The sequence below is a fragment of the Leucopleurus acutus genome (assembly GCF_964270905.1).
Source record: "Leucopleurus acutus genome assembly, chromosome: 6".
NCBI lineage: Eukaryota > Metazoa > Chordata > Mammalia > Artiodactyla > Delphinidae > Leucopleurus > Leucopleurus acutus.
Genome location: NC_139149.1, coordinates 46,681,484 through 46,705,222, shown reverse-complemented (window position 1 = coordinate 46,705,222; position 23,739 = coordinate 46,681,484). Strand labels below are relative to the sequence as shown.

Below are 23,739 nucleotides of genomic sequence, written 5' to 3'. Positions count from 1 at the left end.
AGTGGTCAAAAAGATCTGAAACGTTTTGTGTTCCTATTACAAGATAAGGGGTAGGGAGGAAGGGGTGGGAGGGAGATGAAAAGAAACTTGAGGGAATAATCATGTAGATGATTAAATAAATGTTCCCCTTATGCACAAGATGCATTCCTTGAGTGTATGTATATATACACACCTGTGTTTATAAACACGTGTGCACACGCTGTATGTTTTTTTAATGTGTATATAAATAATGTAAATATACACACTCGTACATGCGTGGAAGGTCTCTAAGAAGAACACACAGGATCCAGGAGCAGTGGTTGCCTCTGGGAACAGGAACTCACCAACTGGGAACACGGATGGGAAGTATATACACTTTTAAATGGTTTACATTTTTTGCTATGTGCATACGTTTCCTATAAATATTTTAAATCTACGTTTCCTAGGATTGAGCCAGGTGTGGATATGAAGATCTTAAGTCTAACTGGGCCACACCCTATGGCCTAACTTGGCAAGTGGGTGAGATGAAGCTCCCTTCCACAAAGACTGTTCAAAGTGACGGTGTGCGTGCTGACTGGTCGGAGGTGAGCTTGTTTCTGGTTGACGGAGGTGGACACAGGACAGGTGAGTAAGAAGAGCCCCAGGGCCGTGCTCTGAAAGAGGTGGGACTCTCGGCAGCCCCAAGCATTCCCGCTCCCACTGTGCAGCACAATCTTCCTCTCTCCTCACCCTGCACCCTGGCTCTTTCATGTCCTGGTCATCTCTGCTGCTGTGGGTGGAGTGTGGGCGCACTCATGGAAGCAGCTCACACAGGATAATGCAGGGCCCTAGGGAAACACCAGGTCTGCCAGGGAGAGGGCAAGATGAGGGAGGGGTAGGCATGGGGACCTGTTAGATGGGGGGTAGGGGAATAAGGAGAGGCTAAAAGGGAAAGGAATAAGGCAGGATGGGACCTAGGAGTACAGCGGTAGGAGGAAGAGGGAAGCAGCCAGTGGTGGGGAGAGGCAGGGTGCGGGCGGTATCCCGTTTCTGTTTTCAACTATTGTATCTGGCTAACAAGCCCTCCCAACACCCTGATAAAACACCTGTAACTACAAAGTAAAAGACAACAGCTCACAAGTGCAAAGTCTACTCCACAAGATAAGGGAGTGCCAGAAAAGCAAAGAATTCCTAGCAATTTGAAGGACGACAATGGAGCTTCCTTTGTTTTCATTGCAACAACTGGTGGCCTAACCAGGCTTCAGCCCACAGGATGGGGAGACATCCATCCCCTGCCCCAGTGTTGGCTCCAGTATCTCCCCCTATAGCCACCAGCAGAAACCAACGGACTCCACTAGATAAAAACAGAGCTGATGAGATCTTTTCTCTTTCCATGAAAAGCCAACTCCCTGAACACCTCCCTCAAAATAATAAATGGTGGGAGACTGAGGAGAATGTAGCTTATTAGCAAAAGGAAAGGGGCTATTCTTTTTGAAGATTCAAACAAAGAAGGCTGAGATAAAAATTCAGTGAACTGCTTGTCACCCTCAATAGAATATAGGGGGACATGGCCTCTATACCCTTCATACGGCATTTCTTTTTCAATTAGTATAGACTAATATTAAAGAGGAAGAAAAGCAAGGACACTTCAAAAGCAATAGCCGATTATTATCCACATTTCAGGCATAAAGAGTAGAATTAACACTACAGAAAGTCCACTCACTGATAAAGAACAAGCTTGAGGAGGTGTCCCCAGGATGTAGGGGGAAGGGGCAAACATTTTCATGAAGCAAGAAAAGAGTACAGATATGGAAAACAAAGGTATTTCTGAGGAGAAACAAGCACAAAATAATTTTTAAAACTCAAAGAAAAAAAAAACAATCTTTTCTGAATTGAGGTTTGCAAATTAAAAAAGGACCCGCCTCAGAATGGCCATCATTAAAGTCTACAAATAACAAATGCTAAGGAGTGTGTGGAGAAAAGGGAACTCCCCTACACTGCTGATGGGAATGCAAGTTGGTGCAGCCACTATGGAAAACACTATGGAGGTTCCTCAGAAAACTAAAAATAGAACTACCATATGATCCAGCAATCCCACTCCTGGGCATATACCCAGAGAAAACCATAATTCAAAAAGATACACGCACCCCAATGCTCACAGCAGCACTATTCACAATAGCCAAGACATGGAAACAACCTAAATGTCCATCGACAGATGAATGGATAAAGAATACATACAACGGAATACCACTCAGCCATAAAAAAGAAATAATGCCATTTGCAGCAACATGGATGCAACTAGAAATGATCATACTAAGTGAAGTCAGAAAGAGAAAGACAAATACCATATGATATGACTTATATGTGGAATCTAAAATATGGCACAAAGCAACATATCTACAAAACAGAACCAGACTCACAGACATAGAGAACAGACTTGTGGTTGCCAAGGGGGTGGAGGGAGGGAGAGGGATGGACTGGGAGTTTGGGGTTAGTAGATGAAAACTATTACGTTTAGGATGGATAAACAACAGGGTCCTACTGTACAGTGCAGGGAACTATATCCCATCTCCTGGGATAAACCATAATGGAAAAGAATATAAAAAAGAACGTATAGGGCTTCCCTGGTGGCGCAGTGGTTGAGAGTCCGCCTGCCGATGCAGGGGACACGGGTTCGTGCCCTGGGAGGATCCCACATGCCGTGGAGCGGCTGGACCCGTGAGCCATGGCCACTGATCCTGCGCGTCTGGAGCCTGTGCTCCGCAATGGGAGAGGCCACAACGGTGAGAGGCCCGCGTACCGCAAAAAAAAATAATAAATTAAAAAAAAAATAATGTATATATGTATATAAATGAGTCACTTTGCTATACAGCAGAAATTAGCACAACACTGTAAATCAACTATACTTCAAAAAAATGTATTGCTAAGGCCAATGGCAAAAAAAAAGGACTCACAGTGCTCTAGGCTGTTTCCCTAGAGGGAGACCCATACCTAGACGTATCCTGGCAAAACTTTAAGTTGATAGTTTAAAAAAAAAAAAGTATCACAAGCATCCAGGTAAGTATATAGTTTTATAAAAATAATTAAGGGGAAACAAAACTGCAGAGACTTTCAAAGGAACCAGAACCTAGAACCCAACTGCCCTCAGACTTCTTCTATTAGTTCTTAGGGCTGCTGTAACAAAGTACCACAAACTGGGTTATTTAAACAACAGAAATTTATTCTCACATTTCTGGAGGCTGTAAGTCCAAAATCCACATGTCAGGTGGGTCATGCTCTCTTTGAAAACTCTAGGAGAGAATATGGTCCATGCCTTTCTCTTAGTTCCTGGTGTTGCCTACAATCTTCAACGTTCCTTGGCTTGTAGACACATCACTCCAAGCTCTACCTCCATAATCACATGTCATACTTCCCTGTGTCTGGGTCTCTTCTAAGGACACCAGTCCCTACAGCAGAGCCCACCCTAATCTATTATGACCTTATTTTCATTTGATTATGTCTACAAAGACCCTACTTCCAAATAAGGTCACTTTCACAGGTATCAAGGGTGAGGACTTCAACTTTTTCTTTTTGGAGGGACACAATTCCACTCACAACACTTCTCTTCTCCAACATCAAGAGCCGAAAGCCAAAAAGCAGTATCTTTGAAACCTGAGGGAGCAAAGAGCATGACCAAACCTCATAAAGCCAAACCAAGTTTTCTATCAAGTGCAACGCCAACCAAAAAACATTCTCAGGTACTCAAAGGCTCAGAAAACGCCCAGCCCATTTATCCTTTTTGAGGAAAAAGTTACTTACGAATCAAAATTAACTACTCAACAGTGGGGACATTATGAGTGGGGGGAAAAAGCAATAAACTATAACTCATGCCCAGCCTTCAACACTTCACTCAACTGTCCCTCTTCTGCTTCCACTCCCTTCTCACTCAGGAAATGAGTTTTTCAAACCATATCCTTCACCCCATGGTGCAGAATTTTTTTTTATAAATTTATTTATCTTTGGCTGTGTTGGGTCTTTGTTGCGGTACGCGGCTTCTCATTGCGGTGGTTTCTCTTGTTGCGGAGCACGGGCTCTAGGCGCGCAAGCTTCAGTAGTTGCAGCACGTGGGCTCAGCTGTTGTGGCTCACGGGCTCCAGAGTGCAGGCTCAGCAGTTGTGGCACACGGGCTTAGTTGCTCTGCGGCATGTGGGATCTTCCCGGACCAGAGCTCAAACTTGTGTCCGCTGCATTGGCAAGCGGATTCCTAACCACTGCACCACCAGGGAAGTCCCCAGAAAGAACCTCTTTATCTGGTGACCTCTTAAAACAATAGCACCCTGTGCCAGAACTTGCTAACAATGGCTAACATTTTCTACATGATTGTGACACTGGGCAGAGAAAGCTCTCTTTACTGCTCCTCACCAATAACGCACCCCAAGGAAGAAGAGTAGCACACAACACCACAATGACCATTTTCATTGCCAAGGAACTGAAATTAACAAAAAAAGAGGCATTTAAGTTTACCACAGGATCATTTTTCAAACATGCAGGATAAACATTTAAGCTAGTGTGCACAATTTTTTTTTTTTTTTTTTTTTTTTTTGCGGTGCGCGGGCCTCTCGCTGTTGTGGTCTCTCCCGTTGCGGAGCACAGGCTCCGGACGCGCAGGCTCACGGCCATGGCTCACGGGCCCAGCCGCTCTGCGGCATGTGGAATCTTCCCGGACTGGGGCACGAACCCGCGTCCCCCGCATCGGCAGGCGGACTCTCAACCACTGCGCCACCAGGGTAGCCCTAATGTGCACACTTTTGTATATGCCATATGATGACAATGGGAAAATAACATGCACCACCAAAGACTAGAAGGAAATTCAATAAAACGTTGATATGGTTATTCCTAAGAGGGTGGGAACTATCAATGGATTTTTCCCTTCCTTTTACATTTTAAGGTTGACGTATGTTCTGACATTTTCATAACGAGAATGTTTTATAAGACAAAACACACTTTTCCATTAAACATTTATGTAACCCATAAATTTTTATCTATCTCCTTTTACTTCCAGAGGTTTCCCAGCAAGCGCCTCCACTGGATACCTGTCAAGTTCCTGCTCTCATGAGTTCCTTTCTTCAGGAAGGAGGGCTCACTTTTCCTTTATCCAGGCTCTTCTAACTATGCCCACTGGTTTTACTTAATCCACCCGGCTGATTTGCCCTCATCCATCTAGTCCAAACTGTCCACAGTCATCTATCTCCCAGGTCTTACTGATCGGGGATGTTCTTCCTTGTTGATTATTCCCACAGTGAAGCTACGGACCGGCTTCCTGTGACACCCACTGTGTGATCCAAGATCCAGTTCCCTACCCTGTACAGTTGACCCCTGAACGACATGGGTTGGAACTGCGTGGGTCCACTTATACACAGTTTTTTTTTTTAATAGTAAAAACTACCGTACTACACAAACTGTGGTTGGTTGAATGCACGGATGTGGAACTGCAGAGATGGAGGAACCACGTATACAGAGGGCTGACTATAAGTTATATGCAGATTTTCAACTGCGGGGAGGGTCACCACACCTCCCTGCCATGTTGTTCAAGGTTCAACTGTATACTTCAAAGCAGTCAAAAGGAACCTCACTGCCCTAGCTCTGTCTACACTTTCCTCTGCTTTTAACTTCCAATCTCCAAAAAATTAATCCTTCTCTTAGCTTTAAACTAAAAACTGGCAACCTGAATATACCCTCTTATTTATAAAAACATAGAAAACTCCACTTTTTACACAGAACATCCTTGGGAGGGGGTGGGTGTGACTGAGGAATGATGAGGGAAGGACCACCGTCCCCACATCACACATCTATGTAACAGTGCCCCAGAACTGTGCCATAAGGCAGCCCTGGGGACTGTAATGACACACTGGATATCCAACTCCTAAAGCCATCCTCCACCCTCAGTTACACACGTAGCGCCACCATAACTATCAGAGCTCGCTTACCCTCGAGCTCCACATTGAGTACGTACCCAGGTAACACATCAGGATTGATTATGAGTTTTCTGTTTTAACGATATGTGTATGCTCATTGAATACATCTGCCCTAATAATGAGGGTGATTAAGCTAACCATTATTAAGACCTTACTTGATGTAAGAGACCCCCTGCTAAGCACTTTATATCCATTAGCTAATTTTTTCAACGTATTCCATTGCAAGTAAATGCTGTCACTGCCCCCTAGTTACAGACGAGGAAACTAAGGCTAAGGGAAGCTAAGTAAGTTGCCTGTAAGCGGCAGATCCAGATTTGAACCCAGGCAGACTTGAGACCACAGTCAGAATTCCCAATCACGGCATTACCCTGGTCTGCCTTCCCACACCATGTGGATCCCCTGACCAAGGTGCATAACGAACATGGAGTGCTGCTGGTGCTTAAGGAATTCTGACTATCATCTACAGATAATTTAGCAAGTCATGTTTCTCTGAATAATAATCATCAGGAACATTCTGTCATACTGGACATGCTGACATTTTGGGGGTGGAAAAATAAGTGGAGGGAAAAAGACTTTTAGAACAATACCATAGCCAGCACACCACCCCTCACTGACTACTCAAATCCAAACTCTGGCAGTCCCGTCAGCAAAACTGTCTGCCAACAGGCCTCGTTACAAGAGAAAGGGAGAGTACACGGAGCAGTGCCATTTATCCCGCTTCAACTCCTTACAAGGAAAATGGGACCTATAAACATTTGTGGGAAAATGCCTCAAAGTTTCTAAGCAGCATTTAAAGTTTCTCCCCCACAAACAGATTAAAAATACAATACAACCAACTCAGTATACATTCTAGAAAGCAGCAGAATAAATCAATTGTGTACATGTGGCTTTTTATCAAGATCCCTTTCAGACCTGTACTGGGGAGCAGGGAGTAGGGGAGAGAATGAGATGACTTTTCACTCTTTGACTCTGTCATTTTATTTGTTATATTCCTGCTCCATCATTACCACCACCATCACCACCATCACAAAAGAAAGAAGGAAGGGGGCTTCCCTGGTGGCGCAGTGGTTAAGAATCCGCCTGCCAATGCAGGAGACACGGGTTCGAGCCCTGCTCTGGGAAGATCCCACATGCCGCGGAGCAACTAAGCCCATGAGCCACAACTACTGAGCCCACGTGCCACAACTACTGAAGCCCACGCGCCTAGAGCCCGTGCTCCGCAACAAGAGAAGCCACTGCAATGAGAAGCCCGCGCACCACAAAGAAGAGTAGCCCCCACTCACCGCAACTAGAGAAAGCCCGCACACAACGAGGACCCAATGCAGCCAAAAATAAATAAATAAATAGTTAAATAAATAAAATAAAAAGAAAGAAAGGAGGGAGGGAGGGAGGAAAAAAAAAAGAAAACAGCATTGCTCAGTTTCTGAAGCAGCAGCCTCAATGACATGTCTGGTAAAATATCTTAGCAACAATGTCAATATTGTCTCACTCCAGCTAAGCATATTAACATTCCACTCTAATCATGATTTCTCAAATATAAAATGGAATGTGCATTACTTAATTCATTCTGAGTATCACTGGGAAAACAGCCCTCTAACAATTTCTATAAGGCTGCATGACAAATTAACAACACTGTAAATAAATGACTAGATAAACAAACAAATAAATAACATATATATATCTGTCCTGGGATAAACCATAATGGAAAAGAATATAAAAATGAATGTATAGGGACTTTCCCTGGTGGTCCAGTGGTAAAAAATCCACCTTACAGTGCAGGGGACGTGGGTTCGATCCCTGGTCAGAGAACTAAGATCCCACATGCCGCAGAGCAACTAAACCCGCACACCACAACTACTGAGCTCGTGTGCCTCAACTAGAGCCCACGTACTGCAAACTACAGAGCCCAAACGCCCTGGAGCCTGTGCGCCACAACTAAAGAGCCCATGCACCACAACTAGAGAAGAGAAAACCCACACTCCATAACTAAAGGAGAGAAGCCCACGCACTGCAATGAAAGATCCTGCATGCCTCAACAAAGATCCCACATGCCTCAACTAAGACCTGACACAGCCAAAAATAAATAAATGATAAATCTTAAAAAATATACATATATGTGCAACTGAGTCACTTTGCTGTACAGCAGAAATTACATTGTAAATCAACTATACTTCAATTAAAAAACAATTAAACATCAAAATTATATTCAATGGCTATTCGTTTTTGTGTATCTAACTTGCAAGTGTGAGAATAAGCAAGTGTTGATGAGGAATCTGCATAAACACAAGAACCAAATAAAATATACTGACAAATTACTCTGATCAAATCCTGCCCCTTGTTATTTCTGTAATAGAATCCTTTCACTCATCTGCTCGTATACCTGTATTTCAAATTCATCTTTATAGGGCTGCCAAGAACAGAGTCTACTAGATAGTGGGGGAGCTCCTTTTCCTAAGAGTTTTCCAAGTCATACCCCTGCCAAGGTTGGCTGGAGCTGGTCCTGCACAGACACAGGAACAAATGGCATGCCAGCGGCTCCCAAACCTGGCTAACCACTCAAAAACCATTAAAAAAAAATTACAGAAGCCTGAGTCCCACCACGGTGAGTAATGCAGTAGGTCTGGTAGGAATCTGAGTCACAAGTGCCTTGGATGAACTAGCCAGGTTTAGTAATCGCTGCACTAGAGCCTGCTCTTGTAAAGCCGAGGTGAGTACTGAGTCTCACAGGTACACCCCCTTTGAGTGCACGCAGCTTCTCTTCGCAGAGAGAGAAGTGGTGGATCCTTGCAGTCTGGCCTCACATTCCTCCCCCTCCTCCCTCCCAGCAAACACATGCCACCCCAGACGGTTGCAGCAACTGCCCCACAGCACTCCACTAGGGGCAGGCCTACCACACTCTCTCCTCCTGCACCAGATGGAATGGCCCGGGCCGTGTATGCCACACAGACAAGGGAACCAAGGAGACAAAAATATCTGAGATGCCGCCATTTTGGCCTAAAGCCAAAAGGAGAGGGTCAAGGGGCAGGAACAAAGAAGCCAGAAGGGTAGAGAAATTACCATCAATTATAATAAGAGCAAACATTTATGAAATGCTTACAATGGTCCAGGCACTGTTCCAAGCACTTTAACTCACTGAATCCTCGGGACAACCAACAACCCTCAGAGGGAGATGCTGTCATCATCCCCATTTTACAGGCGTAAAAATGGAAACAATGAGGTTAATCAACTTGACCTGGGAATTGAACCCATGCAACCTGGCTGCTATACTGTCCTGATCATAAGGTTCTGGAGACAGAAAGACAAACTGGATTCAAATCCGGGCTCTGCCACTTAGCAGCTGTTTAGTCTTAAGCTAGTTCCTTAACCTCCACTAATCAGCTACTGTTTATAAGCATGCAGCACACTATCTGATACACAGTAAACACTCAAAGAGCAACTTTTATTAGTACTGCCACATTTTACCCCAGGGGATTCACTTCCTGATGAACTGCAGTTCACTTCCTAGTTTCTTCAATACCTTGAAGAAAAACATCTCACCTGCCCCTCACAACGTTCGAGTATCAAAAACTCTCCATGTAAATTCAAATACCTGTATATTTTATTTCCCCAAAACAGATACTATGTGAACGAAAAACAAAACAAATTCCCTTCATCATCATCATGCCTGAAGTTTTTAAAAAAAACAAATCTTCCTTTCATTTGACCCTCGTAATTACTCTATGACACAGATAGAGACTGTTACCTTCATTTTTTTAAATTAATTAATTTATTTATATTTTGGCTGCATTTGGGTCTTCGTTGCTGCACACGGGCTTTCTCTAGTTGCGGTGAGCAGGGGCTACTTTTCATTGCAGTGCACAGGCTTCTCATTGCAGTGGCTTCTCTTGTTGTGGAGCACAGGCTCTAGGCACACGGGCTCAGTAGCTGTGGCTCACGGGCTCTAGAGGGCAGGCTCAGTAGTTGTGGCGCACGGGCTTAGTTGCTCCACGGCATGTGGGATCTTCCCGGACCAGGGTTCAAACCGGTGTTCCCTGCATTGACAAGTGGATTCTTAACCACTGCGCCACCAGGGAAGTCCCTGCTACCTTCATTTTATAGGCAAGAAAACTGAGGTTCAGAAAAATGAAACAACTTTTTCAAAGAGAACTAGTAGGTACATTCAAACTGGAACTCTTACCTAAGTTTCCTGAAGCCAAACCAGCAGAGTGCTTATTCATCTTTAAGATGCCGCTTCCATAACTCAGAAGGAATTTGAGGTACTGTTTGGGGAGCCCAATAACCATGGTAACAATTTAATGGATAGAGGGGGGAAAACCCCAGAATCTCTTAATCTCCAGAATCTTAGAGCTAAGGATGTAAGGAGGTTTAATCAGATTAACAGCATCAAAACTCTCACACAAAGCAGGGAAAGAAAGCCGACCTCCCTGAAATAATGACTTATAACCTCAGTCACTTTTCAACACTGAACTTACAGAATTAAAACAAAATCCTTCCCTTAATCCTATAAAAAATGAAGTCTGAGTTAGATGAATCTTCTTAGGTTTTATAATTCAAAACTAAACATGACATGTTTCACTTGCTTAGAACTCTAGCTAGTAAACAATCAATGGTTAACCACTTAACAAAATATTAAAACACCTATTGAAACCAACAGAAAATCAGGTAAATGAACAGGCAGGACAAAGAAAGAAATGTAAATTTTATTTTTGTCAAATACTTATATACTATCTGCCAAGCATGGATTTAAGTACTTTATAAATATTAACTCATATAATCATCATAAGTGACCCATGAGGCACAGAAAGGTTATGTAATTTGCTCAAGTTCACACAGTTACTAAACTATGGAGCCAGGATACCAATCCAGGCAGTGTGGCTTCAAATGGCCCATAAACATATAAAAATGCCTTTGGATTCACTCTAAAGAATTGCAAAATTAAAACAATGAGATATCACTTTTGCCTATTATACTGGACAAGATGAAATACTGATAGTTTGATTATAACCTATGCTGATAAGCATGTGAATAAACAAGCATTCTCACATACTGAAGGTGCCACTGTAAATTTATTGGCACCTTTATGAAGGGCAATTTGACAAAATTTAGGAAAATTATAAATGAATAAACTTATTAACCAACAATTTTTCTTACAACTATCCTTATGAAAGGACAGGGAGTTAGGCACAAGGATATTTACTCTAGTATTGATTGTAACGACAACGAAAAAGATAAAACCATCAAAGGGAATAATAAAACAAGTTACAGAATATCTGTCTAATGTAACACTGAGAAACTTTTTAATAAGCCTATATATTAGTATGTGCTGATATGAAAATATGTCTAAAAATGTATTCAGTCAACATAGTAACTTACAAAATAAAACACAGTGTAAAGTCTATCGGTTTTCTTAAGGATCTATACATGTACATTATGCATGCATACACACATATATGCATTGAAAATATCTAGAAAGATCAAATAAACCATTAACATTAATTTCCTTTGGGGAGCAAAAATGGAAGCAGAGAAGAAATGGGGGGTCTCTGTAATTTTAATACCATTGTATAGCTTTTTTAATGATTGTATATTTAATTATTACATTTACGGTGTCTGAGTGACTTTACAAAAAAGAAGGATGGATTTATAACAGTCTCAAGGACATCAAGCAGAAATGGGCTTTAAGACACAGAAAAAGAAAGAGATATTACAGTGCTACTGAATCTAGATTAAGGCCATGTAAGAATTTCTGAAATAAACTTTCTAGGGAGGGGGGGGAAATACTTCTAGAGAAGGAAAAAAAATCAAAACAAGTAGCCCTGGAGAGAGAAATTATAAAGTAATTCACTGTCTTCTATCTCAGGGATGTATTTTCCTTTATATTTACTCAGTGCTAGAGATAAAAATAAGGGAACTAGCCAGAGACATAGTAGAAACTGAACTAGTCTGGAGTCAAAAGCTATACCTTGAGCCCACATCTTTGTTTTAACAAGCTATAAGGCCTTGGGCAGTTGCTCAATGTTTTCCAAATAGTTCTCAAAAACTGAAGACACTGAACTCAATTTCTTAAAGTCCTTCTAGATCTAAAACCCTTTATTTCATTACTTTTTTTTCAAACTTTAGCTTAGTTTGAAAAAAAAAACATCCATGTACCTAATGATCTAAGAATATAAGCCATGGACAATGTTTTTTACACTTAAGACTACAGCGATTTATTAAGGAGATGCTTTCCTGTCTGGAACTATCCCTGCCCGCTATCAGAAACTCACAGGATGAGGGCTCCCAGCACATCCAGGGAGCAGGAAGCGCTTAGACTTTTTTGACTGTGTATGTACAGAGGTAGAATGTTATTAGGTGCTGTGGAAAACCTAATGACTCATTTGTGTTGGTTTTATGTCTTTATTTTGGTTTCTCTATAAAATAAATTTCTTAAATATAAGTCGATCAGACTAGCAGATATCTAGCCTCAGCACAAACATGAAATTTTTAATAATGCAGGAGACACTGCTACCCACTGAAGACAGGCAATGGGACTTTCAGCAACTTCAAGGAAAATTCCCCTACCAGTAACTTTATAAGGAAACCCCACTACTACACACCAGGGCCACACTTGGAAAAGGGAAGAATCAAACTAAAGAGTCGCTCACATTCCCAACAGAAAAAATGTACAAGGACATAAAAAGACAATTATTGAAGAGGAACTATAAATGGGCACTAAATATTTAAAGAGGTCTTCCGATCTCAAAGAAATGCTAATTAAAAACAAATACAGGGGCTTCGCTGGTGGTGCAGTGGTTGAGAGTCCGCCTGCCGATGCAGGGGACACGAGATCGTGCCCCGGTCCGGGAGGATCCCACATGCCGCGGAGCGGCTGGGCCCGTCCGTGAGCCATGGCCGCTGAGCCTGCGCGTCTGGAGCCTGTGCTCCACAACGAGAGAGGCCACAACAGTGAGAGGCCCGCGTACCGCTAAAGAAAAATAATAATAAATAAAAATAAAAACAAATACATGTTTCAACCTATAAACTTGACAAAGATGATTAAAATCCACAAATACCCAATACTAGAAAAAGCCATGCAAGCAGGCACACTCACACACTGCTTACACAGGTGGCAACCAACACAATCCTTCTGGAAAACAATTTGTCAAGAAGTACCACGAGCTTCTGAAAAGTTCCTCTCCTTTCACTATTAATTCCTTATCTAGAAACATTCCACTAAAATAATCAGAGATTTATACAAAGATACATATTTTCCAGAGGTTTTTTTCTTTAATGAATGAGAAAAATATGTAAACAAAATTCACCCAAACAAAATCATGGTATATTGGTACAATAGACTCTTAGGCATTTTTCAAAGAGTAATGACATTAAAAAGGATAAAGCAAAAGACAAGAATTAAGAAAAAACCCCAGGATATTCTTTATCAGTATTTTACAAATTTTCTACAATGAGCACATATTATACTGGGCATTGATCAAAGGCCCATATTTATTCTGACTTTAACTTTTCCAAAACCAAAATGGATATAACAGTTGGTGGCACCTTAAAATTGCTACCAGCCAGGGAATGGTTGCAACGTGGCAAGCACTGACCATGCAAACCTATGTTATTACATCTGGTAGAGTGACTAGACAATGATAACCTCCTCCAGGTTTCAGTCAACAGATCACTTAAAGTCCACTGTGGAAGGAATAAGAGCCCTGAATTTTATCTGAAAGCCTTCCATTAAAACTTCCTTCTGAGACCATGAAAGAATGGCATCAAACTTGCAGAATGCATGATCTGCAGCTTGGAAGAAAAGTCCTGGAGAAAACAGTGAAGGGCTCAGAAAAATGCTGCAACATCAATGCTCTATAATGTTAGAGAAGATGATGTCATATGAAGAAAAATGAGTATTGACAACTAGGTGAAAAAAATTATTTAGAAGAATCAGGTTCTGAACATAAATTTGAAATACCTTAACCAACTTATTTCATTTTCCTCCCATTTTATGAAAAAGATTGAGATATGTAAAAATAACTTTCTAAAGAAAGGAAATCTTCAGTAAAGTATAACATTTTAAGTAGTAAAGTATGTCAATTTAATTGACAGCAGTTCTTTCTTCCTTAGCAGTACCCAAAATAATGGTGTGTTTTATAATCAATGAAGTACTGTGTAACATTTATAATCAGAACAATAAAGACAAGTGCTGTGGGCTGAACTGTGTTCCCTCAAATTCATATGTTGAAGCCCTAACCCCCAACATGATGGTATTTGGAGAAGAGGCCTTTTAGAAATACTTAGGTTTAAATGAGGGCATGAGGATGGGGCCTTCACGATGGGATCTGCATCCTTATAACAAGGGGCACTGGAGTGCTTGCTGTCTCTCTTGCCATGTGAGGATTTCAAGTATAAGGCAGCCATCTGCAAGCCAGAAAGAGAACCTTCAACCAGAACCTGATCATGCTGGTGCCTTGAGCTCAGGATTCTAGCCTCCAGAACTGTGAGAAAATAAACTTCTGTTGTCTAAGCCACTCAATCTCTGGCATTGTGTTATGGCTGCCCAAACTAAGACAACAAGAAAATGTGCCATCAGAAGTCAAAACATTTTTAACATCTGGTACTTGGAAGGAAGTTTTCTACATAACTCTAAAGTTACGTAGAAAACTTTCTTGGGGTGGGTTGGTAAGGTGGGAGGCAAACAAGCCCTCGCAAAGATACGAGACATTAACATATAAATTGTTTGAGAACCAAACGTAAGATCATCAGGAAGTTAGCAGTGCACAGGTGGCTCTCTTCCATCCTCAACCCAGAGTTTGCATCCTCTTCTCCTCTGCTACCAGCCAGTTTCATGCTCTATATAAAATCCAGACAAGTGCCCAAACCATTATAGGCCCCTATGTGTATGTCTTATATCAGAGACATCACTATTACTGAGTACTCTGGGCTCTGGAACAGTCTCAGGGCACAAAGAATGTCATCATGTACCCAATGTAGCAGTATGATGCTCCCAAAGTCCCTTAAAAATGGACAACTCTCACACAAACTTTTAAGAATGAAGAATTAAAAATCAGCTCTAAAGTCTTATTTCACCCTGACCCCCATGACAGTGCTGTGGTCACCAGAACACAGGACAAGAATCTCTGATTCTATATTGGCACCACTGATGGCTGATGTGTTATAACCAGCCTGCCACCAAAGGGAGAGGGGGAGTGAGAGACAGAGACAGATACAGATCCTACATTCCAACTCCATGATTTCCAATATGAATAAGGGTTTCTCAACTTGATGCTGTATACCAAGGCTAGGGCTACCCAACGGGTTACCCCTGACGGCCGTCTGTCAACAGCAGGACAAGTATAAGGTCAAAGCCCTCAATCCCTAAAAGAAGAATCATTTAGTTTAGACCATCCTGCATGGAAAAAGAAGTCAACCTAGGTCAAAACTTTTGGTAGCCTATCTCCCCTCTCAGGAACTATGTTTGCCAATAGATTACATCAAATCCAGTTTTCTACATTTCTGTAGAATATGTATAAAACTTATGCAAATAGGTCACATGAAAACTCAAATATGGAGCTTTTAATGAGAATTAAGCTATACATGACAAAACTCTCTGAAGACCTGGTCTATAGAAACTAAGACCATTGGTTGTTTTTTGTTTTTTAACAGTAAAGCAGCTTGCATGAACAAAAATCTGTGAAATGAAATTAGGTTTGACATAAAAATGGACTCTGAATTATTATATTTCTGTATTAGCTTTCTTGTTGCATTTACACATATACATACAAAAAGGGACCCAAGTAAATAAATATTGTCGTCTGAGAATTTTGCTACATCCTTTATGATGATTCAGATAGGCTGTGACTTGCTAGAGGTTGTATTGGCCATAAAAAGGGGAAGATCCAGGATAAGTCTTGATTTCACCTTCTCAGTCCAGACTTTTCTCTAATTACGCCTCTCATAGGAAACAGCTCAGATGGACTAGCCGTGGTCCATTATGTATAGTGCCTGACACACATGATAAATGCTCGGTATTTGTGCCCATCCTTCTCTTTCATACTTTATATATCCCTAAAATGTATGGGGAAGCTATAAAGAGGATGGGCAATGGAGCCTTCCACATATAAAGACCTTTACTAATAAGGATATGTTGAAATGAAACATCTCAGCAACTTTATAAACTGTACTTAGAAATCTATTCTTAAAGCTGCTTGCTAACTCCTGAAATGTCTTTAGTAAGGGGAAAAGCCTCTCAGTTTAACTTCACAAAGAAAAAAGGATAAAATGCAAGTGACATGATATAGGTTAAAAGGTAAAACAAGTTATAAATCAAAGTATCAATCACCATACAACAGACAAATGACTCAGAGCTGCTTCGGTTTTATCATGAGGAAAAGGCTAAAGATGGCAGAAGAGCCTTTAGTATCCAAAGTCAATGGCAGAATCGGTATTTAGAGAGAGGACATCACGGATAGAAGCTTCTAGAACATCATTCTCTTGCCTGAGATCAACAGGGAAGGAACAAGATGTTTTAGAAGGATTTTGTTTGTTCTTTAAAGTACCAAACAGTTTTCTCGAGAAAGAAACTGAACATCTAGCAGAAGTCATATGTCAAGCAAGGCACTTCTGTAGACAGGTTATCTTATTTAACCCTAACAACATCCCTGTAGGGTAGCTTAAATAGGTTAAGAAATCTGTCCAAGTACACAGGGAAGTGAACAAGCTAGGATTTGAATTTGCATCTTCAGATTCCAAAGTCTGTGCTTTTTCGAGACTCTGAGGTGTGAGGGGTGACAGAGAAAAACTGATGAAGGGACCAACGGAACCAGAGGGAACGGCATTCCCACTCCTACTAGTAACCAGCCTGTTCCATTCTATGTTCAAATCCTGTCCTACAGGATTTTGCAGAATTTATTTGAATGCTCTGGTAAATAGAAATACAATACCTTTAGACTGAACTATTTCTGCTTATTTGGTTGCTTCGGAAACATTTTTTGAGTCAGTTACCAACAAGATACCAAATATCCGTAGCTCAGCAAGACAGTCCCTGCACTAAATTCCTCAATAACAGTCCACAGCCACAAAAAATGGGCAACGCAGCAGAGAATAATCAAAAGCAGCTTCAGATTTTCCGGATAAAACAAAGCATCGTTTGTATTGAGGCATTTTTAGAAGGTACCACTGAAAGCCAGACTGCAGCCTGGAATGGCTTAAAATACCACATTTAACAATCACATCAATGGCTTTTAAACTTTAGAGGCAAACAGCTTCCTTTTACTACAAATTCAAAGTGAAGGATTAGATGCAAAGCTAACAGATTCAGGACACATTCAAGCTTAGGGACTATCCAATGCCTTAATTAACACCATTAATTACAAGTGTATTGAGCCAACTAGCTGGGTTTTAATGATGAGACAGTGAAGGTCAAAATTTTTAAATAAATTGCTTCAAACTAAGCCCCCCTGCTGAAAAAAGAACACCAATAATTAAATTGAAAGGAAAAGCCTAATAAACAATTATTTTGGCATATTTAGCAACCTTAATCAGTCTATATTTTAATTGAGACAATACCACAAGTAAGAGTTCACCAAACTTTGCTCTTCTGCCTCAACTTGGAGCTACTGGGTTGGCCAAAAGGTTTGTTTGTTTTTTCTGTAAGATGACTCTGGTAGCACTCAGTTGTCTTTAACTTCATTCGAAACAATTCTGTTACATTGTATGTGACATCTGTCATAGCAGCATGCATTTAAAAATAAAAGACATTATAATTGGTGAATTTCTGTGTAGCCATTTTAATATTGAAAATGGAAGAAAAAAGCAACATTTTTGGCATATTATGCTTTATTATTTCAAGAAAGGTAAAAACACAACTGAAACGCAAAGAAAGATTTGTGCAGTGTATGGAGAAGATGCTGTGACTGATCGAACGTGTCAAAAGTGGTTTGCGAAGTTTCGTGCTGGAGATTTCTCGCTGGACGATGCTCCACGGTCAGGTAGACCAGGTGAGCAAATCAAGACACTTAGAACAATCAAAGTTATATACCACGCAGGAGACAGCTGACATACTCAAAATATCCAAATCAAGCGCTGAAAATCATTTGCAACAGCTTGGTTATGTTCATCGCTTTGATGTTTGGGTTCCACATAAGTTAAGCGAAAAAAACCTTCTTGACCATATTTCCGCATGGGATTCTCTACTTAAACGTAATGAAAACATTCAGTTTTTACAACAAATTGTGAGGGCGATGAAAAGTGGATACTATACAATAAGGTGGACTGGGGCACGCGAAATAAACCACCACCAACCACACGAAAGGCTAAAGAAGGTGATATGTATATGGTCGGATTGGAAGGGAGTCCTTTATTATGAACTCCTTCCAGAAAATCAAACAACTAATTCCAACAAGTACTGCTCCCAGTTAGACCAACTGGAAGCAGCACTTGACGAAAAGAGTCCAGGATTAGTAAACAGAAAAATCATAATCTTCCATCAGGATACCGCAAGACCGAATGTTTCTTTGCTGACCAGCCAAAAACAGTTACAGCTTGGCTGGGAAGTTTTGATTCACCCGCTGTATTCACCAAACATTACACCTTCGGATTTCCATTTATTTAGGTCTTTACAAAATTCTCTTAATAGAAAAAATTTCAATTCCCTGGAAGACTGTAAAAGGCACCTGGAACAGTTCTTTGCTCGAAAAGATAAAAAATTTGGGAAAGATGGAATTATGAAATTGCCTGTGGAACAAAAGGGTGAATACGTTGTTCAATAAAGTTCTCGGTGAAAATGAAAAATGTGTCTTATTTTTACTTAAAAACCAAAGGTACTTTTTGGCCAACCCAATACTTCCACACCAATAGCGGGCAAGTAGGAGAGCTGGACAGGGCAAGAGACAATGGCTTCAAGATTGGCAGAGGCAAAAGGGACACAGAGAGAGAGAGAGAGGGACTAGCCCTTTCTAGGAGGGTAAGAGGCCTTGCCCATCTAATGCTTCCAGATTGGTGTCACTATTTCCAGGGTTAAAAGGAAAAAAACAAAACCACTATCAACAGTGAGATTTGATTACATCGTAGATGTTAGATAAAATTAGGTTTCATTTCTTGGAGACCAGTAGGAAAAAAAGTCCAAAAAACTAGCCAAGACATGTACTTGCTCTGTGGAAGCAGTACCCATTATAATAAGCTATACTAGATATCTGTGTTGGTTAGCTTTTGAAGTGGAGAGGATCTGCAAATGTCTACAACTGAGAATCCTCCCTAACGCACATCTTGGTGGGGGATGAAGTCCACCTTGCCCTAGACTTGCTCAGCCTCTCCTACAGCCAGAATCCAGGCATGGGAACCAGGCTCAGCCCTTTTGATGTACCTGCCCCACATTTTCAATTTCTCCTTGGTTATTCTTAAGCATTTTCACTTCCAGATGAATTTTAAAATCAACTATGTCAAAAGCAAAACAAAACAGGATTTTTAGGGCAGTGAAAGTACTCGGTATGATACTATGATGGTGAATACATGTCATTATATACTTGGGCAAACCCACAGGATGTCCCACACCAAGAGTGACCCCTAATGTAAACTATGGTCTGCGGGTGATGATGTGTCAATGTAGGTTCATCAGTTGTAACAAATATACCTCCTTGATAGGAGAACATTGATAATGGGGACGCTAGGAATGAGTGGAGGCACGGGGTATACAGAAAATCTCTGCACCCTCCTCTCAATTTTGCTGTGAACCTAAAACTGGCTCTAAAAAAATTACGTCTTTAAAAAGAAAATAGTTGGGGCTTCCCTGGTGGTGCACTAGTTGAGAATCTGCCTGCTAATGCAGAGGACAAGGGTTCGAGCCCTGGTGTGGGAAGATCCCACATGCCGCAGAGCAACTAGGCCCGTGAGCCACAGCAACTGAGCCTGCGCATCTGGAGCCTGTGCTCTGCAACGAGAGGCCGCGACAGTGAGAGGCCCGTGCACCGCGATGAAGAGTGGCCCCCGCTTGCCACAACTATAGAAAGCCCTCGCACAGAAACTAAGACACAACACAGCAAAAATAAATAAATAAATAAATAAACTCCTACCCCCAACATCTTCAAAAAAAAAAAAAAGAAAATAGTTGGGATTTCATTAGAGATTAAATGGCATGTATAATTTTGTAAGAGCTAGTCAGTTTAAAATAATAAATTTGCCCATTCAGAAATACAGTATTTCTTTCCATTTATTCAGTTTTCCCGTAAGTCCTTCAACAAAGTTTTATTATTTTCTTCAATATAAGGCTTGTACCTTTCTTCTTAGGTTGCTATTTAAAGTTTCTGTTTCTATTATAAAATGAGACTTTTTTCCTTTTCATTTTCTAAACAGTGCTGCTAATTTCCTATGCTGCTCTTATATCCACTCTAAACTCTTACTAGGTCCAGGTTTGACATCAATACTCTGAAATCTTAAGAGTTCAGTAGGGCTTCCCTGGTGGCGCAGTGGTTGAGGGTCCGCCTGCCAATGCAGGGGATGCGGGTTCATGCCCCGGTCCGGGAGGATCCTGCATGCCGCGGAGCAGCTGGGCCCGTAAGCCATGGCCGCTGGGCCTGCTCGTCCGGAGCCTGTGCTCCGCAACAGGAGAGGCCACGGCAGTGAGAGGCCCGCGTACCGGACAAGACAAAAAAAAAAAAAAAAAGAGTTCAATAATTACTTTTAAATTAAGGAACTTTAATGATAGTGACATGAAAGTTTGCTGATAGTAAAGGTCATTTACACACGTGGTAGAACGTTGTAGGCCTCTCTAGAGAGCTTCAAAATAAAGATAACACCTCATCCGCTTGTTTTAGATCAAGGTCCTAACATAACAGCAGGGAAAGAAAAAATAGATGCCCTCGTCTTGCCTTCCCCACATGATGGTTTAATATTGATTTTTGCTCCCTTAGGCTTGACTCAAGGTCAAGAGAACTCATTTGCACTGATGGACTAGTGGAAACAAGGTAAATGTAGTTTCCAAAAAAATTTTAAAGTTTTTAATATTGCATTCCCCAGTGTGATTCTACAGCCTCCAGAAAATACTTTTTGCTCAGCTATAAGCATTTCCTAGGTATAAAAAAAAATCATCAAAAAGTAATTTTGCTATTTTTAGAGCTGACTTAATGACTTCAATAACTTTCAATAATTTGATATCTCACTGTACATAATACTTGAAATATCCTTATATACATATAACTTAAATTTCAACACCTGCTAAAATTTTACCAATAAAGTGACATTTTCTTTTAGGGACAGGCGCTGAGGATATAAAAACTTCAATACTTATGAAAAATACTTGTTTTCTTTTGAAGAATACTAAGTTTAACTCAGTGATTTTCCAAATTCTCAAAACAGGTTCAACATAAAAGTGTAGCTCAAGATTGTCTGTAAAAACAATCTACAAAGGATATGAAAATCTGAACTCAAAATTTTAGACAAATATTTTCTAAATTTCTGTGACTGTGAGTTCAAGTACATAAAAATGAATTTTCCTTTGTCTTTACAACAAAGATTGGTTTAATTGGAAACAGTAGAGCAAAATTTTTCCATATTGCAGCAGATATTATTACCCAAGTTTCACAGCGGTCTCAGTAGATTAGCCAGCTTTAATTTACAGAGAAACTTAGCTGTGATTTACTTATATAATGAGAGCTGGCACAGAGCTCAACACATGAATGGTCAAATTCCAAGTATTTTCCCCAATCATCTTGTGACATAACTTCGTCAAGATTTAAAATTCCATCTGCTTTGTTCCCCAGTGGAATACAACCAGGTTCTAGTTAAGAGAAAAAAGGCATACACCATACAGATGTTTTATGAGAAATGTTCCCATTGCTTTTTCAAGTTGGTTTGCATTAGTGAAAAGCCAAAGTGTGGGAATTATTATGAAGAAATGATTCAGAAAACACAATAGTTGCTCTTAAAGACCAAAGGGGGAAATAAACCCCAAATAATACGCTCTACAACTGGAAAAGTTTCAAACGCAAACAGTGTTCACTGTCTGGCCCATCTGAAAGGCAGGGTGCCGAAAATCATTAACATACTGTAATTTCACATGAGTCTGGCACGGATCAAAGAGGATGGTAAGCCTGTTGTGAAAGACTCCATTACTAAGCAGAGAGTTTTGGCTTGGAGACCCTGGCCCTGAGAAAAATAACCCACTGGTTGGCAGCTCCAGTCCAACAGACAGCTTTAGGATCTAACTTTATCCTGGAAATTACAAAGGCATGTAAAGAAGCAAATAACATAGTTCCTAGGATGAGTGTCAGTTGAGCCAAAACTGGGGGAAAATTTGTTGTTGTTGTTTTTAAGACAGCTTTTCGAGAACTAAAGAGAAGGATGTTTTGGCCTTAACCCAGCAGAGGGTGAAGGGTCCCCTGGATAGAAATTATGTGCACTGAAAATTCCCCGTAGTAACAATTCTAATTAATTATTCAAAGCTAGGAGTTGATTTTCTAAGGTCAAGAGCTAACCTATGGTCTCCTGTTTCGATCATCAAAAACTGGTTTCTTCTTTTCTTTGCATCTGCTTAGCCAGGCATTAATGAGAGGCTTTTAATGGAATCTTATCAGCAACTTTACAACAAAGTCTCTACTTTTAAGGTTAAGTTTGCCTTTTGCAGGTTTGGTTAAAGGGAAATTAATAATAGAAAATTTGTCAAGGTTCCACATAACCAAAAAGTTTACAAGTCCGCTTATTCTTTTACAGAAACAACATATATAACAATATTACCACAAGGCATTACAAGATCTTTTGAATTAAAGAGTTAACTATAATTCAGCCTACTTATTTATACCTTAATAGAAATTAAAACTGAAGTGTTATTCAATATACAATAACTCAGACACCAGCCATTCTCTGACTCTGGATTAACATGAGTTTGAGGGAAACGGCACATTTCAGGGAAACCGATCGGTGCTAACAGATTTTTATTGTGCAAGACGGGTAGATAACATGTAGTTTTTCTGGTGAGCGGTCCCCAAAATAACCTTACAGTAGCTTATCACACGGAATGCAGCGTAGAGTCACAATGACCACATATGCACCAGAACTCTCCCAACAGGAATGAAATCCAAGCCAAATTAAGTAGCTCTCATCATAATGAAAACTTAGCAGCCTGGCATTGAGTGTGGCTACACCTGTTGGGGGAAAATCTGATACTCAAAAGATGAGGACCAGTCAGCCAGCAGTTGGTCAAACATATAAAATGCAAGCATGCGTGGGAAAAGAGAAAGCGCTTTCTAGAAATCAAATTCCTGGACACACCTGCTCTCCCTCAATGTCTATAACTCTGCCTCGGGATCTGAATGACCTGTTAAAATTATGACCCTTACAAATATTCCGGGAAAGGATTTGGTTCAGAACCCAAACTCAATCTTCAAAGGCACTTCCCAGGAGAAAGCTCACGAATGTATTTAGTTTCTCATGGCCTCCAGGTTGCTGTTTCTTCTAAGCCATATCACTTCTCTGACCCATTCCCAAGGCAGTAACATCTGCCCCGCCTGGATTAAGTGGGGCCTTGCTGGCTCACGCCCACCATGCTTGCTCAGCTCACCTCAATCCTGGACACATACCTGTTTCCTTCTTGCTTCCCTTTCCTCCCTCTCGGCTTTTCTTCAGCACAGCCTTTAACATTTTCAACACTCTTCCGCTTCTAAAGAGAAAAGGAGAAGAGGGAAGAGGAATTAAGTATTATAAATTGGAACGTAACTTGCATATTGACACAAACAGTGACTTGTCTTCGAACAAACGGATCACTTAGGATAATATAAAGGTACCTTGAGCTTTACATTAATTTTCTATGAATAAACTAACATGGGGAACTAAATGCTAAGACACAAGGAGTGTTTTA

At 40.8% G+C, this 23,739-nt stretch overlaps 1 protein-coding gene across 2 annotated transcripts in view; it reads right to left on the bottom strand.

Annotated features, from left to right (window-relative positions):
* The window catches only part of TANC1 (tetratricopeptide repeat, ankyrin repeat and coiled-coil containing 1), a 229,334-nt gene that overhangs the window by 133,340 nt on the left and 72,255 nt on the right, over positions 1-23,739 (bottom strand). For both annotated transcript variants that reach the window (XM_082841889.1, XM_082841890.1), the window contains exon 3: positions 23,462-23,541. In XM_082841889.1, coding sequence (XP_082698015.1) covers positions 23,462-23,522 — 61 coding nt within the window. In that variant the 5' untranslated portion in view covers positions 23,523-23,541. The remainder of the gene's footprint in view (positions 1-23,461; positions 23,542-23,739) is intronic.